This window comes from Enoplosus armatus, chromosome 1 (assembly GCF_043641665.1).
Source record: "Enoplosus armatus isolate fEnoArm2 chromosome 1, fEnoArm2.hap1, whole genome shotgun sequence".
Taxonomy (NCBI): domain Eukaryota; kingdom Metazoa; phylum Chordata; class Actinopteri; order Centrarchiformes; family Enoplosidae; genus Enoplosus; species Enoplosus armatus.
Genome location: NC_092180.1, coordinates 1,057,148 through 1,080,039, shown reverse-complemented (window position 1 = coordinate 1,080,039; position 22,892 = coordinate 1,057,148). Strand labels below are relative to the sequence as shown.

The window sequence follows — 22,892 nt, the reverse complement described above, 5'->3', positions numbered from 1 at the left end:
ACCTGCTTTATGATGTGACAATGCTATGCTGAAGGAAAGATTATGGTTTGGTTTATAATTCTGTAAGGCTGGGGGACCTTCGTCGTCATGGTTACAGTATTAACCAGGTGGCTAAGGTTGGTGAACGATGGCGGTCATGGTTAAAAGAAACAACACTGACTGTGGGTAGGAAACAGGAAGTGAACAGCGGCCTCTGTTGATAAACCAAATATTAATACAAAGAACAACACAGCAGAAACTACGTCCATGTAGTTACAGAGAAGACACAAGACCGTAATAACCTGCACAGTATTCACACACCATAACAAAAAATACACATTTAATAAAAAGTATAGAATCAATACTACAGACTTTCAGACGTCTGCAGCTAGCTGCCCTGTGAGGCTGAACTTAGACACAGCAGTGCTTTGAGCTAAATGCTAACATCAGCTGCTAACGTTTAGCAGGTATAATGTTCACCATGTTCACCATCTTAGTTTAGCATGCTAACATGAGCTAACTAGCAGTAAACATAGAGTCCAGCTGAGGCTGATGAACGTCATCAGCTCTGCAGGTATTTGGTCATAAAGTGTTGGACACATGAACATGTTGACCTGATGGTGGCGCTGATGAAGAGTCAGAGGATCACCACAGTTACTACAGTTCATCCTGAGGGGACCATGAAGGTCTGAACCACATCTCATCATAATGATTCATTCATTTATCCGTTGCTGTGGTCCGTGCAGGTCTCAGGTGTGTTGAGGAAGTCGGCCATCGGGACATTTCAACTGTCTCAGACAGAGAGGTCGCACAGACTCGCTTCCTGTTCTCTCAGCACACCTGGACACCTGTCTCTCTCTCTCTGTGTCAGTGATCATGGCTGCAGTCGGAGCTGAGGTCGCCGGGTCGTGGTTCCTCTCGGCAGGAGTCTTCAGTTTCTTCATCCTCCTCCTCCTCTCCATCTTCCTCACAGCTCTCTGCAGTGAATGCAGCAGGTCAGCTGGTTCAGTTCTCTACATGACTGAAGTTTATCATTTATATTTATATTACTGTTAACAAATGTGCAAACCAACAAGCCAAAGTCTGATATATCTTCTTCCTCTGAGCCTTAACAACATTAAAACACATCGATGAGCCGCATTGTGTCACTGGGTGACATGGATGGGAACACACGTGTTGTATCAGCAACCAAATCAATCCAGGTTTATATTACTGTAACTTGTCGTTGTGCAATCAACTCACTTCAAACTGCAGCTGGGACTTTATGAGCTGCTCTTACTTCTGAATGTAAACTGTGAATCTGCGACAGCATTTGAACAAACACAAGTTTGTTCAGACGGAGGAGGATCATCTCCCAGTTCATTTGACTGGACATATTTGAACATGTAAAACTAGAACTTGCCCAGAGTGAGACTGTCAGTGCAGTTGTACTGACGACTGAAGGACCGCCGACAAAATGTCAATGTGGCATCATGGAAGTCTTTTGTAATAGTTTAGTCTCACTGTAATACTGCAGTTTTATTACAAATACAAGTGTACTGCATGCATACATTAGGAAAATCACACGCATCAAAAAATATTGTGAATCTTGCAGAAGGACCGAGATGCAGCAGCCTCACAAAGTTCAATAAATAAATAAAGTTTTTTGGTTTTCCAGACGCTCATTTGAGCTGCAAGAGCCTGAAGACAAAAACCCTTCCGCTCTGGTCCGAGTGGTAAGAGACCTTTGACCTGTGAGATGGAGACTTTTCATCTCTTCATTTCAAACTCTAAATCCTCTGAGAGGTGGAACATATCTTTAATGTCTCGTTGACTGACAGGTGAAGCTGGAGGAAGCCATGGTGGCGAGAGAGAATCCGATGATCAAAGAGATCCGAAACGATGAGAAAGGTGAGTGAACGTGGCTTTGACAGGAAAAGATGACCAGTGATTTTCTGTCTCTTATCCATGTGTGTGTGTGTGTGTGTGTGTGTGTGTGTGTGTTTAGAGTTTAACTCTGCAGAAGCCAACACAGCTCCCTTCACTCCCTGGAGGAGCCACTTGGCGGCGCCACAGAGCCACCACGGTCAGAGTGGGTTTATTATGTCCAAAGTGTGTTTGTATTCAGTTTAACATCGTGGTTCAGTCAGTTCCACCAGCCTGAAGCATCAGTACTGTTGCTATGGTTACCTACAGCACTGATTTAGGTTAGACAGCTGCCAGCCAATCAGAAACTAAGATTTTTTTTTTTACTGTCCAGCCCCAATATAACATGCACATACTCTCATCACTCTCCACTATTTTAGATTGAATATTATTATAATATAATATATTATTATACTATCTAAAGTTAAATACTTCTTAACGCCCATTCTCGATCACTCAGAATAAAAACCAACAGACGATCTGTTGCTTTACAGATTAATATTTACCTATAAACAATGAATTCAACCAAATTTAAATATGTTAAATATTTTTCTTCAAAATTAAAATGTACTCATTTTTAAGGTGGACTAAAACAGAAAGAGGTTGCAGGCATTTGAATGGGACACTTGAGGCTGCTGTTGATGTGTGTGTGTGTGTGTGTGTGTGTGTGTGTGTGTGTGTGTGTGTGTGTGTGTGTGTGTGTACTCAGAAGTTCAGACCAATGGCAGCGAAGCAGTGATGAAGACGCCAACAAGAGATCCTGAAACTGCTGGAGGTATTTTATGTCTTTTTTTTTACTGATGACACTAAAACATATCAGAGACTTGGTTACGATATTTCCCATGATGCTCGCTTGTGTGTGTGTGTGTGTGTGTGTGTGTGTGTGTGTGTGTGTGTGTTCAGAGTCAAAACCTGAAGAGGAAAGCTCCGCCCCGTTCAGCCCATGGAGGAGCCACCTGAGGGCGCCACAGAGCCAAGGTCAGTTTATGTTTTCAGTGACATAATAAGTAGATAAGCAGAGAAACTCAGTTGTTGCAGCAGCACAAAGACAAAATACGTCCAGATGAAAATTACAACATTAAATTGGAGGTTTATAAAACACAAATAAGAACAGAAGTAAAAATAGAAACTATACAATGTGACAGTGTGGTTAATAATTATTGGTGAGAGCAGAAAGTCTTTGCGTCATAAGGTGTGAAAGAGCTGAGGAGGTGGGATTGTTGGGATACAGTGATACAAGGAAGAAGACGATGAAAAGAGAGGAGAGGAAGAAAGAAAGAGACATCTTTTAGTAATACTAATAATCAGTAAATATATTCTTATATAATGTCTCTGTCTACAGATCTGAACAGCTCCACCCCTCCAGGCTCCGCCCACATCTACCACACCATCGGAGGAGGGCAGAGCTGCATCGCCGGTGATGCTGATGTGTTATCACCACCGACCAATCACGAGCCAGGGGAGGAGCACAGCGCTCGCTCTGACCTCGACAGGAATTCAGTGTACGCTCGAGTCAGCAAGAAGGTGAGACTGACCACGCCCCCTGATCACACACCTGAGGAGGTGCAGGTGGAGGAGGAGGAGGAGAAGGAGTCTTCACCTCCACTGCCTGACAGGAAGGAGTAACGATGAAGGACAAATGATGAAGGATGAAAGGACGAATGATGAGAGATGAAAGATGAGTTACAAAAGATAAAGACAAACAAAGACGGAGGACGGAGGACGTCTCTTCAACATTTAGCTCATAAACCACAGATCGTACTGATGTTTGTACTCAAGAAATCAAGAGATAATCCATCACATTATTTATACTTTTTATATTATGTATATTAATGAAACTAATCTGAACTTCCCGTTTATTAGATTTCATAATGTTTATGATGTTTTTGTGTGCAAGTAGAGGTTTTGTCCTGATGGTGGCGCTAGAGGAAAGATCAGGGGTCTTTAAATCATCAGGATTCATCTTCTGTAAAGAGTCAGTCACAATATCTCCTGCTGCTTCCCTCCACTTTCTCTCATTCGTTTTAGTATTTTGTTCAATAAAAAGTTATTTAAGGAAATAAAAGCTCCCTGATCTCATTAGCTTAGCTCAGTCGCTAACAGGACAACTAGTGTCCACCGTGTGTTAACAGCTGAATCAGTCCGATGTCCTCCTGTCTCTGTGTGAACCAGGTCTCTGTTGACGGAGGAGACTCTGCTTTGTTTGTAGATATATTTTCCATCGTTCTGTAAGAAAAGCAATTCAAAAAGAGAGAGCGGCCCTGGTGTGTCATCAGGTTTATAACTGGTGGATGCAAGTTTGGAATAAAGTTGCAGCATTCAGAAACTCATGGTGAGTCAGATGATGTTGCTGTGTCATGATGACGTCCAACTGTAACTGACAGTGCTGTGTGTGTGTGTGTGTGTGTGTGTGTGTGTGTGTGTGTGTGTGCGTGTGTGTGTGTGTGTGTGTGTGTGTGCGTGTGTGTGTGTGTGTTGGTAACGTCCTGCTATGATTAACTGAGTTCAGCTGAAGGGTTTTGGTGGATGAATAAGATTCTGGAAAATGTGTCAACAGGCACGTTCACCCTGTCGATCAGCTGACATGTACTTTCTAACAGCTCCCAGTAAGAAAAGCAACTCCAGTTCATCCCACAGGTGGTGGATGGGGCTGAGATCAGGACCGCAGACCAGTCGAGTTCCTCCACACCAAACTGGGAGAAGCGTTTCTCCATGGAGCTGCTTTGTGCTCAGAGACGTTGTCATGACGAAACTGTTGTCTAAAGCAGAGCAAACACAAAGACACGATACCGTCTGTATGTTTACCATAAACGTCGGGGGGGGAACTAAGACACAGCATGACCTGAAAGACGCCCCCCACCTTCTCATGTGAAAGACTGGCAGGAAACAGGTGAGCATGAGCCATCAGGTTTGTGATTGGATGAGTGGTTTCCTCTTCATCTAACAGCTGCCGGTTTGCACCAACACTGTTCGAACAAAGCTGCAACGTTTGATTTAGCTGTTAATGTGAAACAACAGCCGCAGGAAGTGATTAGCAGTAACTCAGAGCTTCACTTCCGTAATGAGACAGATTATAATAAATGTGTAGCCTCCAAACCCAAACTATGTCCCTTCAGTTCTTTTCTCAAAGCGCACAAAGCTGTTTTCAACAGTTTCCACTGACCGAACAGAAGGACGAAGGACGGACTGTGAGGCGTCCATGTTTGTCTGGTCTCACTTCTGTTGTTTTAACTATCAGAGCTCTCAGAAAGTTTCCAGCTTTCCAACGACTAATGCAGTGCATCATGGGAAACTGAGGATCCACTTTCAGGCTGAAAGGAGGATGCTCATGTAATAACAACAGTACAAACTTTGAACAGGCCAGGGGGGTCCATGAAGTCCATGAAGACCATGAAGTCCATGAAGGCCATGAAGTCCATGAAGACCATGAAGTCCATAAAGACCATGAAGTCCATGAAGACCATGAGGACCAAGAAGTCCATGAAGACCATGAAGTCCATGAAGACCATGAAGTCCATGAACACCATGAAGACCATGAAGTCCATGAAGACCATGAAGACCATGAAGTCCATGAAGACCATGAAGTCCATGAAGACCATGAAGACCATGAAGTCCATGAACACCATGAAGACCATGAAGTCCATGAAGACCATGAAGTCCATGAACACCATGAAGACCATGAAGTCCCTGAAGACCATGAAGACCATGAAGTCCATGAACACCATGAAGACCATGAAGTCCATGAAGTCCATGAAAACCATGAAGTCCATGAAGACCATGAGGACCATGAAGTCCATGAAGACCATGAAGTCCATGAAGTCCATGAAAACCATGAAGTCCATGAAGACCATGAGGACCATGAAGTCCATGAACACCATGAAGACCATGAAGTCCCTGAAGACCATGAAGACCATGAAGTCCATGAAAACCATGAAGTCCATGAAGACCATGAGGACCATGAAGTCCATGAAGTCCATGAAAACCATGAAGTCCATGAAGACCATGAAGTCCATGAAGCCCATGAAGTCCATGAAGACCATGAGGACCATGAAGTCCATGAAGACCATGAAGTCCATGAAAACCATGAAGTCCATGAAGTCCATGAAGACCATGAAGTCCATGAACACCATGAAGACCATGAAAACCATGAAGACCATGAAGTCCATAAAGACCATGAAGTCCATGAAGACCATGAGGACCATGAAGTCCATGAAGACCATGAAGACCATGAAGTCCATGAAAACCATGAAGTCCATGAAAACCATGAAGTCCATGAAAACCATGAAGTCCATGAAGACCATGAGGACCATGAAGTCCATGAACACCATGAAGTCCATGAAGCCCATGAGGACCATGAGGACCATGAAGCCCATTTAAAGTTCAGATTAAACTTGTTTAAAATATTGAATGTCTCTTTTGTTCTTCACGTTTGAGTTTGATAATAAAACAATTTGCATTGAAATGAATGAATGTGAAATTTATCAACCAGTAGAAACTGGTTCCCAGTATGGAGTCTCCATGTGGACACACTGCAGTTGATCCTCTCAGAGCTGCTCCATCTGTAGATTCACACTCGTTATTAACTAATCAGGATTAAACAACAGCATCAGCTGGATGAGTCACTGCAGCAGAACTAATACTAATAATCAATAATAATAACACTGATAATAATCTGACACAACAACATGAACTCTGGGTCCATCAGACAAACCGACTGACTGAAGTACAAGAAGTACAAAAGTGTTAGCATCAAAATATACTTAAAGTACCAAAAGTAAAAGTACGTATTATGCTGAATGGCCCATTTCAGAAAAATGATAATTAATGATGCATTAGTGTGTTCATAACTACTAACTGCTTCATATACTGCTGTGTTTATTAATCTATAATAACACTTATTATTAATCTGAATCTGTAAAATAACTGAAGCTGTTAAATAACTGTAGTGAAGTAAAAAGTATTTCCCTCTACATATACAGTATAAATAGATATAATTACTTGTTCTTTAAATTTGGTGTATCGAGTTACATTTTCTTTCTTTATGATTCACTTGTTGTTTTTTCATTATTATTATTATTATTATCACTGTAATGTATGGAAGTGGGTCAAACACACATTAACATGTTCCTTTAAAAACAGTATCAGCACGTAGCTCACGAGTGTGAAGCGGCGGTGTGTTGTTGCTACGTGCAGCTCCACACACACACACACACATACACGCACACGCACACGCACGCTGAGGACACGGGGGGGGGGGGGGGGGGTAGAGAGGTAGAGTCAGACTGGGTTATGTAATCAGTGAGGGACTGATCTCCGCCTACAAGCTGCTCTTTGTTGTCCTCATACACAGTACAACTACACACAGTACTGCAGTAGTACTATGAAACATCACATCACATGGAGATAAATACTACAAAGCTCACATTACATTGGGGTACTTCTTGTGTAATATTACTGTAATGCAGATTACTTCATGGTATTTGCAGAGTACTTCTGTCCAGCATGCATCAGGCTGCTCTGCACTTCTGCTGGAGTGCAGAAAAAGTCAGTAAACAACAGACCTCAGTGGGGTGTGTTGCTGCACGGCTGAGCTCCACCAATCAGCAGCCAGCTCCTCCCCACGTGGTTCGCTTGTTTACTACGAGGCTGGAGAGCCACCGCGGGGGCTGCTGGGAAAACCCGGAGCGGATCCGCTGGTCGGACCTGAGGAGTCACTGCAGAGAAGATGAGCAGCATTAACAGCTCATAAATAACACGTTGATGTCGGAATATATATGTATGTATATATATATATATATATACATACATATATATATGTATATATATGTGTATATATACACACATACACACGGACAGGATACATACAGTATTTGCAGTATCAGTGTATTGTGTTGTAGTTCACCAGGACTTTATGACATGAGGCTGAAGAAGTGGAGGACACTTCAACACTGTACTTCTGTCACATATTGATCACTGATCACTCGAGAACTAAAGCACGGACTGGAGCATCTGGGCCTCCGTAGAAAGTCTGCAGGAAGTCTTGCTTCAGATTCAGTGTTTTATTGAGCTCTGCACACAGATCTCACACCCTGTTGGCTCTACTGTGTTAACACAAAGATTATATTCATTATTGATTAATCTGTCTGTCATTTTAATCGTTTGGTCTAAAAGTGGAAAATGTACAAAACAAGTTCCTAAAACTCTTCAAGTTGTTTGTTTGTTTTTCCAACCGACAGACAACAAACATATCAGATATAGATTTGAACAAGTTGATGAAATCCTGAATGAAGCATGAATCCATTAAAGTCACTGATCACATATTGATCACATATCGATCACATGTCAGAACCACGAGGCGTCTTCTGACGTTAACTTCTGAGCGCCTCTTTCACCAGAAACTGGTTTGTGTTGATGCAACATCGAGAACAGAAGAGCTCCAGTCCAGACGTCCCAGTGTGCTCCAGTCCACGTGTTGTGAGACTCCCCCCCCCCCCCCCCCTCCCTGACAGGGTGCAGACTGGCTGCAGCCTGCAGCAGCTCTCACTCGGCCCCCATTGAACAGCAGTGGACACGCTCCGAGCTGCTGGAAGTGTCCTTGTTGTTGTTGTGCTGGAGCTTCTGACCCTGCAGGTATGTGACACCTGATGCATGCTGTCTGTCCCACGTCCCTCGGGTCTGCCGTCTTTCTGTTGTTGGCTGACAGTGTGAGTGAACGAGCAGTGAGCTGCTGCTGAAGTTCACCAAGACTTCACCTGCTGTCCCTCCTTCTGCTCTGCCTTCCTTCACTGTGTCTTCTCACTTCAGGGAGGAATCATTTCCAGCCATTTCTGCAGTAAAACCAGTGTAACCCGACTGTTGTTGTTCAGACTGGACTACCAGCGTGGAGAGTTTCTCAACTAAAGATCCTGGTTTTATTTTTGACGTGTTAGAGCGTAAACTAAAAGACTCAGAGAGGCACTGATAATGGAAGTACTGGTTAGCTGTTTTTGTGTTCAGTGAGGACTCTTATTGTGAAGGGTGTGAACTTGGCACTGAAGGAATCTGATTGGTTCAGAGCTGCAGACAGACAGGGGGTGTGTTTGTACAGTACATCTGTGTGTGTGTGTTCATGTTGTTTTATTCTAGTATATATTTGTTTCATTGTTTTACGTCTGTAAACTGAAGTTACTGGATCTAAACTGGGTAAACATACAGGACGACGTGTTTGTCTCTTTCCTGTTCCAACACGACCTGGCTGATGTTGAAGAACTTGACCTCGACCCCATCCAGCACCTGTGGGATGAACTGGAACCTGGGCTGAAATGATTAATTGATCGATGAGTGGATTGACAGAAAATTAATTGCCAGCAATCTGATAATCAACGAATCGTCTGTGTAATATTTCAAGCAAAAACATTCAGAGTTCCAGCTCCTCAAACGTGAGGATATATTAGATGCTGTACGTGTTTCTGAGTAACTCTGGTTACTCTGAGTCACTGATTAACGGGAAACCTTGAATGTGGGGGGGTGGGGGGGTGTCATCATGTTTCATCCTGTTGCCACGGTGATACAGTTTAGTAATGAAGGTGTTATAATAATCATCAGTATTAGCAGATGTTTAACAGTTGAGGCCATCTGTTCCGTTGATTTTAATCCTCAGTTAGTTACTGTTGTCCTGCAGGCTCTTTAAGCTGGTAATGGGTAACACACACACACACACACACACAGGCCTGACTGTAAATGACACTGCAGCCTGTGAGTCACTGTGATTTCACTCAGATCTCTCAGATCCGTGAAACATAGAACAGATCTGACCGTCAACAGTTAATCCAGAACTTTTCCCAGCAGCCACTGCTCAGGTCGCGTTGTATCAGGGTGCAATACTGACCGAAGTGTGTCTCTTACAGTGAGTATCAAAAACTTTAACCAGATTTAAATCACAATTTGCCAATTTCAGATTGTATGTCTGATCAAGTTATTCATGCAAAGTTGTTGTGAATGAAAATATCGTTTTATACTTTCAGTAGTGAAAGTCCAGTATCGTGTCGGCACTAGTGTCCTGAGTCAGCTGACTGAAAACAGTCAGACAGAAGAGAGCTGACCAGAGATCTGCAGCTGCTGCTCCTCTCGGCTGCAGGCCGCAGGCTCCAGGCTACGTTAGCCGCTAATAGCATAACACACCTCAGTCTCTGATGGAACTGTCAGCTGTCGGGTTGCATTGTGGGTAATGTAGGCACCAGGTTTTGACAAGGAAGCTGATGTGGAATAAAAAGGACGATATCTCTGGTTCTGCTGCATCGAATTTGATCTTTTTTTGTTTTTTAACTGTCCGTCATGAGTCGGACACAATTGAATGAAGTGAATGAATGAAAAATTAGTGGAGGAATCTTTTAAGGCACCCCAGGGTGCCACAGCACCCACTTTGGGAACCACTGGCCCAGAGGCTGCAGGGATCATTTGACCCTAAAATAATTTAGGCTTTATTAGCCGTCAGTCAGAGATCTGTGGGCTTTGGCAGCCTCACAGTCAGAACAGCACTATTACTATAACTCCTCTGTGTTTCAGATTCCAGACAGACATGTTGCCAAAGACTCGTCTGGGGAAGCGTTCTCCTCTCGGGGCGCTGGTGAGCTCCACCTGCCCTGCAGCAGGATCACAAACAGGCCAGGAGACGGGTGAGACCGGCGTAACCATGGCAACAGTAGCAGGACAACAGCCCTTCACCAGATTCAGAGGTCATCCTGGGCTGAAGGTGAGATTATTTTTAGTCACGTTCAACAACCTCGAGCCACATTAATGCTCATCAACCTCATCAGTGTTTTAGTTAGTCTTAGTTAAAATAAGGAGGCGTTCACATTTTTCTGTCCTGTTCAGCAGCAGATTCTTTTAGAATATGGACAGAAAATCCAAGTTTCCTGTTTCAGTTCTTCAGAAAGAGCGAGGACAGAACCCCCCTGTGGGAAAATACACAGTCAGAGATAAAAAAGAAATTATATTCGGGGAAAGTTTGCCTTGATTGACAGGTGTCTCAGCCTATCACAGTGAGCCGTGGTTGTTTTCTCTCTCTCAGGTGTATTTTCAGTGTGGAGGAGGAGGTGAATCTTCAGGTGTGGTGGATCAGCTGGACCTCATGCAGAGTGATGTTTCTGTCTGGTCTTCGTCTCGTCCCTCCTCCTCAGTGGCTCCGTCCTGCAGCAGATCTGTCTCCTCCTGCATCGACGTCCCCAGAAGGTCAGACGTCCTCTCTGTCTCTGTGTTTTGTGATGTTTCTCTAAATCTCTGCACAAACTCTCCAATACATGAACTCTACCTCGTCTCGTCCTGCAGCCAGAGGAGTCCAGAGGAGGTGGAGATGGATGAGCTGATGGCAGCGATGGTTCTCAGCAGTTTGTCCTGCAGCCCTCTGCTGCACAGCCCCGCCCACCCAACAGGTACTACAACAACAAACAGCAACAAACAACAACAACAATCAAAAGCAATCAATAACACAAAATGACAACTACAAACGACAACAACAAAAATGACAAAAAATGATTGTTGTCATTAGTGACAATAAAGACAAATCAATAACAAACAACAACAACTACAAGTGAAAGCAGCCTTTACAGTGGTGGTGTTAGTTAAAGCAGCAGTATTAATATCAGCTGTAGTCACGAGAGCTTGACCTTCTCACCTCAGATCCTTCCTCCATCAGCATGACGAACGTGTCAGACAGAGTTTGTTTCACACTCAGTCTGTATCTCTGTCACTATTCTTTAAAAAATGAATTTAAAGGATTGTAAACAGACATGTTGATGTTATTAAGAGTTAGGATTAGGCATGTAGTGTCAAGGTCAGGTTAACTGAATATACAGTATTTTCAATTACTGCACGTGTACTTTATGTGTTTCAGCTCCTCCGATGGACTGTGGTGGCGGCGAGCTCTCCGACAGCGGCAGCAGCGGCTACTGGAGCGTCGGCCACGGCAACGGGAGCCCAGCCCCCTCCCCACCAATCGCAGAGCCCGCCGTCAGCCCGGCCACGCCCCCTGACGAAGGACTGGACATGGAGCTGGAGCAGGTGCTGTTGGACGTGCCGGCGCCACGCAAACGCAGGGTGAGCAGGTGTCGCGGTTGTCGTGGGACAAATGAAACAGCGACTCGGCGGAGTGTTGACGTGTGTTTCCTCCTGCAGAACTCAGTGAAGGCGGCCTACAGGTGTCTGTGGCCGAGCTGTGGGAAGGTGCTGACATCAGTGGTGGGAATCAAACGTCACATCCGGACAACGCACCTGTGGTGAGACTCACCTGACAGACGGAGCGTCTTTCTTTTCTGCTTCCATTAAACTTTGTGTTTTATATGGAAGCTTGACCCTGACAGGAAAATAAAAGAGTTGAAGTTGAAGAATATTCAATATTCAAAATATTAATTGTTGAAGACATTTTGTACAGCTTCTCCAGTGTGACGATTTGCATCTTTCCTCTGTTGAATATCACAGTAAACTGAATATGTTTGGGGTTGTGGACTCAACAAGACACCTGCAGAGCTTTAGAGAATTGTGATGGATATTTTTCACTATTGTAGCATCATTAGCATCATGACAAGATAAAGATTATTCATTCATTATTTTCTAAGTTATGATCAGACTGAACACCTTTGACCTCTGACCTCTCACAGCCGCGGCGGCGAACACGAGCGTTGTTCCCGCAGCGAGGAGGATTTTTACTACACTGAGATTAACCAATGGGACCAGCAGCAGCAGCAGTCTCCTCCCCTTCCTCTCCTCTGTGGCCCCGCCCCCGCCTCCCCCACATCCTCCTCCTCCCCCTCCTCCTCACCTCCCAGCCCTCCCCCTCCCTCCCCTCCCTCCCCCCCTCCTCCAGCCTGCAGCGCTCTGAGTCGCTCCGCCCCCTCCTCCTCCGGCAGCTTAATGCAGGTCCAATCAGAGCACTCCTACCAGGTAGGGCGGGGCTTATCAACAGCGATTGTTTTTTTTAAAAACATAAACAAGGCACTATTATATTATTTACTGGATTTTTTTTAGATGACTAAAATGTCATATAGAAGTATAAAAATGAGTGTGTAATATTTTGTTTTTTTTTAGGCTCCACCTCCCAGTCATGTGATGTCAGCAGCAGCTGCGGACACACCCTCCTGTCGTTGGACGGCCCCGCCCACCAGCTGTGTCAGACAGGTAAATCCTTAAAGCAGCTATAATCAACATTTTTATGTTAACAACGGATGCCATGACTACTTGTCTGTGAAAGATGTCGTTTGACTTACCTCCAGCTTTGTAGCCTCTTTTAACTGCTAGCAGTGGTAGAAAGTAACGAAGTACATTTACCTGAGTACTGTTGAAAAAGCCAAAGTGACAGTACCTCTAAACTTCTTTCAGTATTAACAATCTTATAATGTCATAATAATATAATGCACTAATGCAGGCAAAACGAGTATATTTAGTTTTTATACTTGAAATGATTTTTAATGTTGCTGAGAATAAGTGGGATTTGGAACACAGGACTTTCACTTGTAATGTATTTTGAACCACTGGCTCCTGGTTTTGGTTTTGCAGCACATTTCCAGTCTGGTTCAGTCTCAGCAGCTGTTTGATAAACCTGCTGTACAAATAAATTCTCAGCTCCAAACAGCAAGGTTTAGTCTTTTCATTGGATGTGTTAAGAGTGAGAAAAGTGCAGAATAACACCTGACTGGTGCTTAAAGAAGTGAGCAGTACTGCAGCTGTATGTTGAACTGCTGCTGTGAGTCGGCGTCCGAAAACAAAAAGACTTAAAATGCTCCGTAATCTGTGGACTGAAACTCTGCAGATTCTCTGTAACTTGGTGGTACTTTATTGTTGCTTCTCTACAGTTTTGGACTTTCCCTGAGAATATTAGGTTAGATTTTAGAATTTTCACTAACTACTGTGCATCCCCTTAAAGCCAACCTCACCCCCCCTGCTCATTAACAGACAAACACTTCTCTAATTCAGTTCTGTTTTCTCTCTCGGTCTGGATCCTGTACAGCAGCCTATTGTTTATTTCCTCCTCCAGCCCAGAGAAGCCTGTTAAAACTGGTTTTATACTGGAGGGGGGTGAAGGCTGTGTGTGTGTGTGTGCTCCTCCCTGATGGTTTTCATTCAGCAGGAAAATCCCCTCTTGGATGGTTTGTGGTCACATTTTCCATCAGTCTGCCACAGTGCAGTGCTGCCACCTGTAGGCTGACAGAGGCAACTGCAGAATGTTTTTACACCAGACAGGACACCAACACAAAGGACATGAACACCGCCGAGACAGACAGCATGATCTGTCACAGAATGATGAAGATGAAACAGAACAACTTGCTGCTGCTTTAGTTTCTGCTCCCAAAATGAAAACCTCACACAGACTTCTTCCTCCTCCTCCTCCTCCTCAGGGGTTGGCGTTTCGGGTGCGTTCGGTCAGTGTAGGAGAGCAGTGGCTGCAGCATCACAGCGCCCCCTGCAGGTCAGTATGTGCATGTACACACTCACACACACACACACACCATGTCCATGTGGTAATGCTCTCGTATGAATCACCAACCAGGAACCTGTCTTTACTCAAGTACTGTACTTAAGTACAAATATGAGTTACTTGTACTTTACTCAAGTCTTTCTACTTCAACTCCACAACATCTCAGAGAGAAATATTGTACTTTGGACTTCTCTACATTTATCTGACAGCTTTAGTTGGTAGTTACTTTACAAATGAAGATGAAAACATAAGAAGATTTGATAAAATATGATGTTTTGTTATAAATGAAACGACCCAACAGTTTCCAGTGCATCCGGAAAGTATTCACGGCGCTTCACTTTTTCCACATTTTGTTATGTTACACCCTTATTCCAAAATGGATTAAATTAATTTTTTTCCTCAAAATTCTACACACAACACCCCATAATGACACCGTGAAAAAAGTTTTTTTGAAACTTTTGCAAATTTATTAAAAATAAAAAACTAAGAAATCACATGTACATAAGTATTCACAGCCTTTGCCATGAAGCTCAAAATTGAGCTCAGGTGCATCCTGTTTCCACTGATCATCCTTGAGATGTTTCTGCAGCTTAATTGGAGTCCACCTGTGGTAAATTCAGTTGATTGGACATGATTTGGAAAGGCACACACCTGTCTATATAAGGTCCCACAGTTGACAGTGCATGTCAGAGCACAAACCAAGCATGAAGTCAAAGGAATTGTCTGTAGACCTCCGAGACAGGATTGTCTCGAGGCACAAATCTGGGGAAGGTTACAGAAACATTTCTGCTGCTTTGAAGGTCCCAATGAGCACAGTGGCCTCCATCATCCGTTAGTGGAAGAAGTTCGGAACCACCAGGACTCTTCCTAGAGCTGGCCGGCCATCTAAACTGAGTAATCGGGGGAGAAGGGCCTTAGTCAGGGAGGTGACCAAGAACCCGATGGTCACTCTGTCAGAGCTCCAGAGTTCCTCTGTGGAGAGAGGAGAACCTTCCAGAAGGACAACCATCTCTGCAGCAATCCACCAATCAGGCCTGTATGGTAGAGTGGCCAGACGGAAGCCCCTCCTTAGTAAAAGGCACATAGCAGCCCGCCTGGAGTTTGCCAAAAGGCACCTGAAGGACTCTCAGACCATGAGAAACAAAATTCTCTGGTCTGATGAGACAAAGATTGAACTCTTTGGTGTGAATGCCAGGCGTCACGTTTGGAGGAAACCAGGCACCGCTCATCACCAGGCCAATACCATCCCTACAGTGAAGCATGGTGGTGGCAGCATCATGCTGTGGGGATGTTTTTCAGCGGCAGGAACTGGGAGACTAGTCAGGATAGAGGGAAAGATGAATGCAGCAAAGTACAGAGACATCCTGGATGAAAACCTGCTCCAGAGCGCTCTTGACCTCAGACTGGGGCGACGGTTTATCTTTCAGCAGGACAACGACCCTAAGCACACAGCCAAGATATCAAAGGAGTGGCTTCAGGACAACTCTGTGAATGTCCTTGAGTGGCCCAGCCAGAGCCCAGACTTGAATCCGATTGAACATCTCTGGAGAGATGTGAAAATGGCTGTGCACCGACGCTTCCCATCCAACCTGATGGAGCTTGAGAGGTGCTGCAAAGAGGAATGGGTGAAACTGCCCAAAGATAGGTGTGCCAAGCTTGTGGCATCATATTCAAAAAGACTTGAGGCTGTAATTGCTGCCAAAGGTGCATCAACAAAGTATTGAGCAAAGGCTGTGAATACTTATGTACATGTGATTTCTCAGGTTTTTTTATTTTTAATAAATTTGCAAAAATCTCAAATAAACTTTTTTCACGTTGTCATTATGGGGTGTTGTGTGTAGAATTTTGAGGAAAAAAATGAATTTAATCCATTTTGGTATAAGGCTGCAACATAACAAAATGTGGAAAAAGTGAAGCGCTGTGAATACTTTCCGGATGCACTGTATATATTAAGTATTGATTAGAAAATGAATCGTCAGCTATGTTGCAGGTTGAAGTGATTCTTGGTGTGAAACCATTTCCTGGTTCCAGCTTCTCAGATGCTGATGTGCTGCTTTTCCTCTGAATGCTGTTAATGATTGTTGTAGTATTTTTACAGTGTGGTGTTTGTACTTTTCCTGAAGTGAAGGATCTGAATACTTCAGATATTAGCCGTTACATAACGTTCACAGTAGTCTCGGTGTTTCTGTGTCTGTCAGGAGGATTCGTGGTGAAGCCAAGAAATGCCGTAAAGTTTACGGCATCGAGCACAGAGACCAGTGGTGTACGGCCTGCCGCTGGAAGAAAGCCTGCCAGCGCTTCCTCGACTGAACGGAGGACAAAGGAGAGGAAGAGGAGGAAAAACAAGGACTGAAGCAGGCTGTAAACTTCAGCCTCACCTGGTGGAAGTTTTCTACTTTCTTATATCTGAAACCAGAGATATTTTTTTGTTTTTATACTCTTTCTACATTTGCTAGAAGTGTCTTTTTTATTTGAATGTATGTTGTAGATGTCGTGTCCTGTCAGTGCTTTTCGATGAACAGATTGGGGCAGCTATGACGTGACCGTTGACCTTGAAGCAGCCGACTCTCCTCAGGTGATCTTAACAAAACCAGCCTCTGTGCCGGGATCCGTGTGCGCTCCAGTTTGTTAGCCGACTCGTGTAATTATTCAGTTACCATGGAAACGCTCGGCTCGGGATTTGTCGTGATGAAGGGTGGAGGGCTAGCTGGCTAACTTTGGGCTTAACTCTGAATTTGAGTTCTCATAAAGCTGGTTCAGGTTCAGATAGTTCTGACTAACACCAGATTAATGGGTCAAAACATATGAGTCACCATAACTATGGGATGCCAACAGGGACAAACATAGTGTATCCCTGTTCAAAGGAGCACAGAGTGACTTCACTCTCCAGTATTCCTGTTGTGATTTTGTCAGAAACAAGGTCATCGAGGGTCTTGTTGGTGCTGTACAGGCCCCTGGATTAATCTGCAGTTTGAACCCAGACACACCAAACTGGCCACCAGACGCCGTATCTGAGTATCTGTAGTTACTGCGGGGGCCGGTCTGAAGTTGGTTTAGAGTCGGATGTACTGCAGAATGGACTCGGACACCTCTGGTTTATTCTTCATCGCATGTGTTCACACTTTGTCACGTGAATCTTTGCAGAAACAGAAGCAGGTCTAAACAGAACCAGAACACAGTGTCATGATGCTGAGGTCACAGCCAGCGTCAACATTTTACTGACACGTTATGTTAAAACATGATCCTGTCGGCACGACGATCCTGTCGGCACGACGTGTCCTTCTTAACGTAGTTGTTTGTATATAAATGTAACTTCGAGGAGCCTGTTGTTCTTTCACCGACTGTGTTTACTGCCGTTCCTCCGCTGACGTATTAAAGGGTCACTTCACCACCTCTACACATCAGTGTCAGTTAAGACAAGATAATCCTTTACTGGTGGGTCATGGTTAGTATCAGTTAACCCCCCCCCCCAGGCAGGGAGGCTCTAATGAGAAATGCTCTCCCGGTGCATACTGGGAAATGTAGGATCCAGTGTTTTTGGAGTTTGACTCATTTTTATCAGTGTCATCATCCTCCAACCTTAAAGAAGTGCAACACTAAATCACTTCACACATACTCTGTTTGTATTTTAACTGTTTATTTCCTTAAATGGAAGTTTGTTGTGTCTTTTCAAACATGCTGATTGGTGGAGACGGTTAAAGGGACAGGAAAGCAGAAAAAACATGATCTTCATCTTTTCAGACTTTCCTCCAAATGTGGCTTTCTTTCTTATGAATCAGTGAATACGTTCACCCCTTCATTCAGCAACACTTAACTTCCTGTCCACCTTCATTCATAAGCAGCATAAAAACCGTTTGTAACACACTGTAATAAGATTCAAGGGTTCATTCATGTATTTGTCAACAACTATAAACACAGCTGTAATATAAACTGTCTTCATGAGAGAAGTTATAATTGTTGGCTAATATACTTTAATAAACACAAAAACTGCCCTTATATCTGTTTACAGCTACATTACAGTGTGTGAGAAACCATTGATCATGTTTATATTCTGCTTCAAGACTGTAGTCTTTGTGATGCGTTCAAGTGCAACGTCATGATGTGTGGTGTTTGACCAGTCAGCCTTTGTCTCTTTAACGGCTCCACAGATGTTTTATTTTAAGGCCATCAATCGTATCAGGTGTCAAAATGTTCGCCTTGTTCGTCTCAGCAGATTTCCAGCATCAGACAGTTCACTCTGGTCCTCCCCTTTTAATTTCCCATCAGCCCTTTCTTCTTGTGAGCTTCAGTCCAGTTGTTTGTTTGGAAACAGAAGCCATTTCCACATGCAGTATTGATCAAGAGGTCTGTTTAATGTCAAATAAAAATACACAATGTTTTACACTGAATTATATATATTTTATAATATCTACTTCTTCCTGGTGTTAGTATACAGATATATAAGTATCGTATATCGTACGTATATATCCAGCAACAACTCTTCCTGAGACCTTTTTAATGTTCAGATTTCAGATGTTAAACGCTTCTTTGCTGTAAACTGAGAGAAAGATTCTTCTCTATTTATATTCTCTATATGTCCTGTTTGTTTCTGCTGATGATTGTAATCATATCAGTTTTCAGATGCACTCTTTTATACATGATGTGAAATCCTGATGTTATAATAAACTGTAAAAGTTGATTCTGATTTGTTTTTACTGATGATGTTACAATCAAAGCAGACGCATCGCAGCCGGATCAGCTTTAGTTTCAAGACCCCAAAGTGATTCTTCAAACTGCTTATTTAGTTATTTAGTTTAAACGGAAGTCCAGAACATGATCGTTTTGTTTTGTCTTAACTGTAGTAAAATATTTATTATCAATACGCCTATCCACTTATTTTCTGTCCATCAACTTATTAATAAATCCCCTGATAGTTTCAGAGAGCACAGAACCTCTCTTGTGTTTTAAATAAAGTTTTTATTAAAGATGATCCAGCTCAATAATAACAGCAAACTGAACACAAGCCTCCTGTAAACTGATAATAAAAAAAACTGCTGCAGATACAGTGACTGGTCCACCCGACACACACACTCACACACACACACTCACACACACTCACACACACACACACACACACACTCACACACACACACACACACACACACACACACACACACACACACACACACACACACACACAGACACACACACACACACACTCACACACACACACACACACTCACTTCTCAGCTGTGACTCTGCTGTAATAAATTATATGTACAGTCCAGGTCCATCTGTGACTCCATCTGACACCAACACACAGGAGGAGAGCGCAGAGTCTGCAGACAGAAGACACAAACAACAACGTTAACTACAGAGAAGAACAAACCGGGAGAATATAATACATATATGATATGTGATGTTATATTACGATAGTGATACATCTTGATAGAATACATTTTCTGCAAACTGAAAAACTGTTTGTGGATAAAATACACTGAAGGTTCTTTAGCAGATTCAACCAGAGACACTAAATATCTACTGTGACCACCAGGTGGAGCCACAGCACAGACAGACAGTGGAGTCTGTCAGTGTGAGACGTGGTCGTTTTCTACTCACCATTTATCCGTTTTGTTCTGGGTCGACTCGCTCTTTCCATCACATGCAACAATCTTGACCTTGTCGACCTTCACGAGGTCCGTCACCTCCCTGAACTCCACATCGTTCAGGACAAACGTCCACACGTTGTCACAGAACCTGTAGGTGTTCAGGGAGCCCTGGAGGACAGAAAGACAACAACACCTGAGTGACTGAAGACAGCTGAAACACAACACAGACACAGACTGAGACACAGACAACGGACAGGGTTTAACTGTCCAACACAACCTGACAGTGGTGCAGTGTAACTACGTATACGCAGTAAGTACAAACACAATTCAGGGTACTTGTACTTAACTTGATTACTTCTATTTGATGCAGCGTTATACTTCTACTCCACTACATCTCAGACGGAAATATATAGAATACATTTGTCCGACAGCTTCAGGTACTTTAGAGATGATGATGATCATCATCATCATCATCCCCTTCCTGTCCAGTGAAAACCTTGTATCTCCATATGTCTGTGATGAACCTCGTATCTCCAGATGTTTGTGATTAACCTCATGTCTCCAGATGTTTGTGATGAATCTCGTATCTCCAGATGTTTGTCATGAACCTCGTATCTCCAGATGTTTGTCATGTACCTCGTATCTCCAGATGTTTGTGATGAAGAAGGATGAAGAGTTCCTTCATATGTTGAGCTAAATAAACTATTTAAAGCCTCCTTGCATCAGCTGGAACACGCTGATCTTACAGAATATGATGCATCGCTGCAGATTAAACTAGCCAACAGTACATAAAGTCGTTCACATGAGCTCAACCTGAAACATCTACAGCAGGAAAATGACACATGAATGCAGCAGAAATATGAATCCAGAAACATCAGAGAGAACAGAAACACTGACAAACTACTGACTCATAATGTGAAGAAGGCGAATGTTTGCTGTGTTTGGCCTTCAAGCCTCAGGCTCATATCGGTGTAAAGGGTTAGGTCTGAGGGGCAGAGGTCAGAGGTCACAGGAGGTGGAAGTGGACTCACCCTGAAGTTGACTCTGTTGCGGACCCGGTTGGCGAGCGCCGTGTTGATTGCTTTATCAAACTGAAGGAGGACCTGAAGAGCCAGCTGAGGAGTGATCTGCTGAGTCTGAACACACAAAACCAACAGAAATGTAAAAAACACAGTTTGTGGATTCAGAGGGAATCTCGTGCTGGAACTATTTCTTGTACAGCGACTGTGTGCAGCTTCGCGAGGGTCCCGTTTGGTGCCTGTTCAGAGCTCACTGGCCGTAGTTCCAGCTCATCACTCCCCCTAATACCAACATGTCTGATTGTGTACAGATTAAACAAAGGAGACGGCCTCCAGTCTTTATGCTACGCTAGGCTAACAGACTCCAGCTCTGTGCTGAACACACAGACATGAGCATCAAGTGAATACTGAACTATTCCTTTAATGAATCTAAACAATTCTGTGGGGCACTTTGTGGGAGATGAGCTGGTCCTACTCTTAAGGACCATCTGTTTTTCTGCACCACGATGGAATTTACCTGAAGTTGACTATTCATTTATATAAAATATATAAATATCCTGAGATTAGGTATGTCAATCAGTACTGACAGGAAAAAAAGGATCAGTGCCTCTCTAGTTTCACCTGCTGTGATTGTTGTTGTTGCCTGACTTATTGTCATGTCATGTGTCAGCTCAGCCAGGCTGCAAGACATGTTTCCCATGCAGACGATACAGACTGAACTGAAGTAGTCAATCAAAGTAAATGAAATAAAATATGAATCCCTGAACTGGACCTTCTCAGACCATGGACCACTTCTCCTTCTGGTTCTTGTTTGTGTTTCCACTGTACTGAAGAACCACGATGGTTAGGAGACGCAACATAACAGAAATCCTCGTTATCATTAATCACCATCACATCTGTCTAATAATAAAGACGCCATCAGGAGGATGCAAAAGTAAAGCTGACGATTGATACTACTGTTAAAGCCACGGGTAAACAGTCATTAATAAATCTCTGTTTCACCTACATGCTCTTATTTCAAAGCTTTCGCTAATTAGCTGCACTAGATAATAACTGCAGCATTTTAACACTATATGCTAAAAGACATATTTACTTCTGCCTGGAACAAATCAGTCCTGAAGCAACACGCAGCTAACAAGCTAAAGTTAGCCCGCTTCGAGCTAACTGGCGTCAGTGACTGCCGCCGCTGAAGTTAGCAACATGCTAATGTGGGCTAGCTGAACAGTCGATGTATTAGATTCGTGTCACCTGTATGAGCTCGTCCAGACTCTCCTGCAGGCTGTTTCCCAGAGTGGTGTTCCTGTACAGCTGGTACGCCATGATGGAAACTACTGGAAGAACAAATAACTACAGTAAACTATCCTTCAAACACACACAGAGCTAACGGAGCTAACTGAGCTAACCGAGCTAGCCGCTTCCCTCCACAACAAACGAGCGGAGCTACTGCTCAGCAACATCAAGCTAACAACAGACCGACGGCTTCCGGTTAGACATTTCAAAATAAAAATCGATCCAGCTATTAATACTACTACACAATTCTACTGATACCACTGTTGCTACTTGTACTACTAATTCAGATTCTGTCCTGATGAAAATATTATTAATAATATGATAAAAAAAATACAACCTCTGAGAAATTTAAAGCATATAAAATGCCACATACATAAAATAAACAATATAAAAAATACTACATAATTAAGCAAGCATGACACATAATGATATAAGAAATATGGCATACAAAAGTTTTTATATATAGCCTATATATGTACATGCTAAAATATTTTATATTTTACATATATGTTTATGTATCATGTGAGAAGTTTAGAGAGTACAGATTGGAACTACTGGTTTAATCTTTCACACTGCGTTGTATTTTATAAACATATATGTCATACATTGGAAATACTCAATATAAGGTATAAGTACCTCAAAAATGTACAATACCTGAGTATA

General features: G+C 43.2%; 3 protein-coding genes across 4 annotated transcripts; 2 read left to right on the top strand and 1 right to left on the bottom strand.

Moving 5' to 3' along the window:
- Positions 1-855: 855 nt before the first annotated feature.
- LOC139284975 (teneurin-2) lies at positions 856-4,183 on the top strand. The gene is made up of 7 exons (XM_070905383.1): positions 856-974; positions 1,637-1,694; positions 1,800-1,869; positions 1,967-2,044; positions 2,594-2,659; positions 2,788-2,862; positions 3,227-4,183. Exons 1-7 carry the CDS (start codon positions 856-858, stop codon positions 3,508-3,510), a joined length of 750 nt encoding a protein of 249 aa, XP_070761484.1. The 3' UTR covers positions 3,511-4,183.
- A 4,253-nt stretch (positions 4,184-8,436) lies between these two features.
- LOC139286890 (zinc finger protein 395-like) lies at positions 8,437-19,004 on the top strand. The gene is made up of 10 exons (XM_070907828.1): positions 8,437-8,514; positions 10,429-10,615; positions 10,934-11,094; positions 11,191-11,294; positions 11,756-11,958; positions 12,037-12,137; positions 12,519-12,801; positions 12,946-13,035; positions 14,253-14,323; positions 16,531-19,004. Exons 2-10 carry the CDS (start codon positions 10,442-10,444, stop codon positions 16,640-16,642), a joined length of 1,299 nt encoding a protein of 432 aa, XP_070763929.1. The 5' UTR covers positions 8,437-8,514; positions 10,429-10,441; the 3' UTR covers positions 16,643-19,004.
- On the bottom strand, positions 18,558-22,352 carry gtf2a2 (general transcription factor IIA, 2). 2 transcript variants are annotated; one of them, XR_011597390.1, is made up of 5 exons: positions 22,188-22,352; positions 20,952-21,056; positions 19,931-20,088; positions 19,555-19,650; positions 18,558-18,678 (listed from the first exon to the last, which is right to left on the bottom strand). XR_011597390.1 is itself a non-coding variant. In XM_070907840.1 (4 exons), coding segments are annotated over exons 1-4 (336 nt in total). In that variant the 5' UTR covers positions 22,260-22,352; the 3' UTR covers positions 18,691-19,649. The 2 variants fall into 2 exon arrangements, 1 of the variants encoding a protein (XP_070763941.1); XM_070907840.1 differs by lacking the exon at positions 18,558-18,678 and having other exon boundaries at positions 18,691-19,650.
- Positions 22,353-22,892: the final 540 nt, after the last annotated feature.

Excerpts from the sequence above, each read along its gene's own strand:
- LOC139284975 (XM_070905383.1), top strand. The coding sequence starts at position 856 with ATGGCTGCAGTCGGAGCTGAGGTCGCCGGGTCGTGGTTCCTCTCGGCA. Across the intron at positions 2,045-2,593 it reads GGCGCCACAGAGCCACCACG|AAGTTCAGACCAATGGCAGC; the intron begins GTCAGAGTGGGT and ends GTGTGTACTCAG. Across the intron at positions 2,863-3,226 it reads GAGGGCGCCACAGAGCCAAG|ATCTGAACAGCTCCACCCCT; the intron begins GTCAGTTTATGT and ends CTCTGTCTACAG.
- gtf2a2 (XM_070907840.1), bottom strand. The coding sequence starts at position 22,259 with ATGGCGTACCAGCTGTACAGGAACACCACTCTGGGAAACAGCCTGCAG. Across the intron at positions 21,057-22,187 it reads GTCTGGACGAGCTCATACAG|ACTCAGCAGATCACTCCTCA; the intron begins GTGACACGAATC and ends TTGTGTGTTCAG. Across the intron at positions 20,089-20,951 it reads GCAACAGAGTCAACTTCAGG|GGCTCCCTGAACACCTACAG; the intron begins GTGAGTCCACTT and ends TCTGTCCTCCAG.
- LOC139286890 (XM_070907828.1), top strand. The coding sequence starts at position 10,442 with ATGTTGCCAAAGACTCGTCTGGGGAAGCGTTCTCCTCTCGGGGCGCTG. Across the intron at positions 11,095-11,190 it reads TGCATCGACGTCCCCAGAAG|CCAGAGGAGTCCAGAGGAGG; the intron begins GTCAGACGTCCT and ends CTCGTCCTGCAG. Across the intron at positions 12,802-12,945 it reads AATCAGAGCACTCCTACCAG|GCTCCACCTCCCAGTCATGT; the intron begins GTAGGGCGGGGC and ends GTTTTTTTTTAG.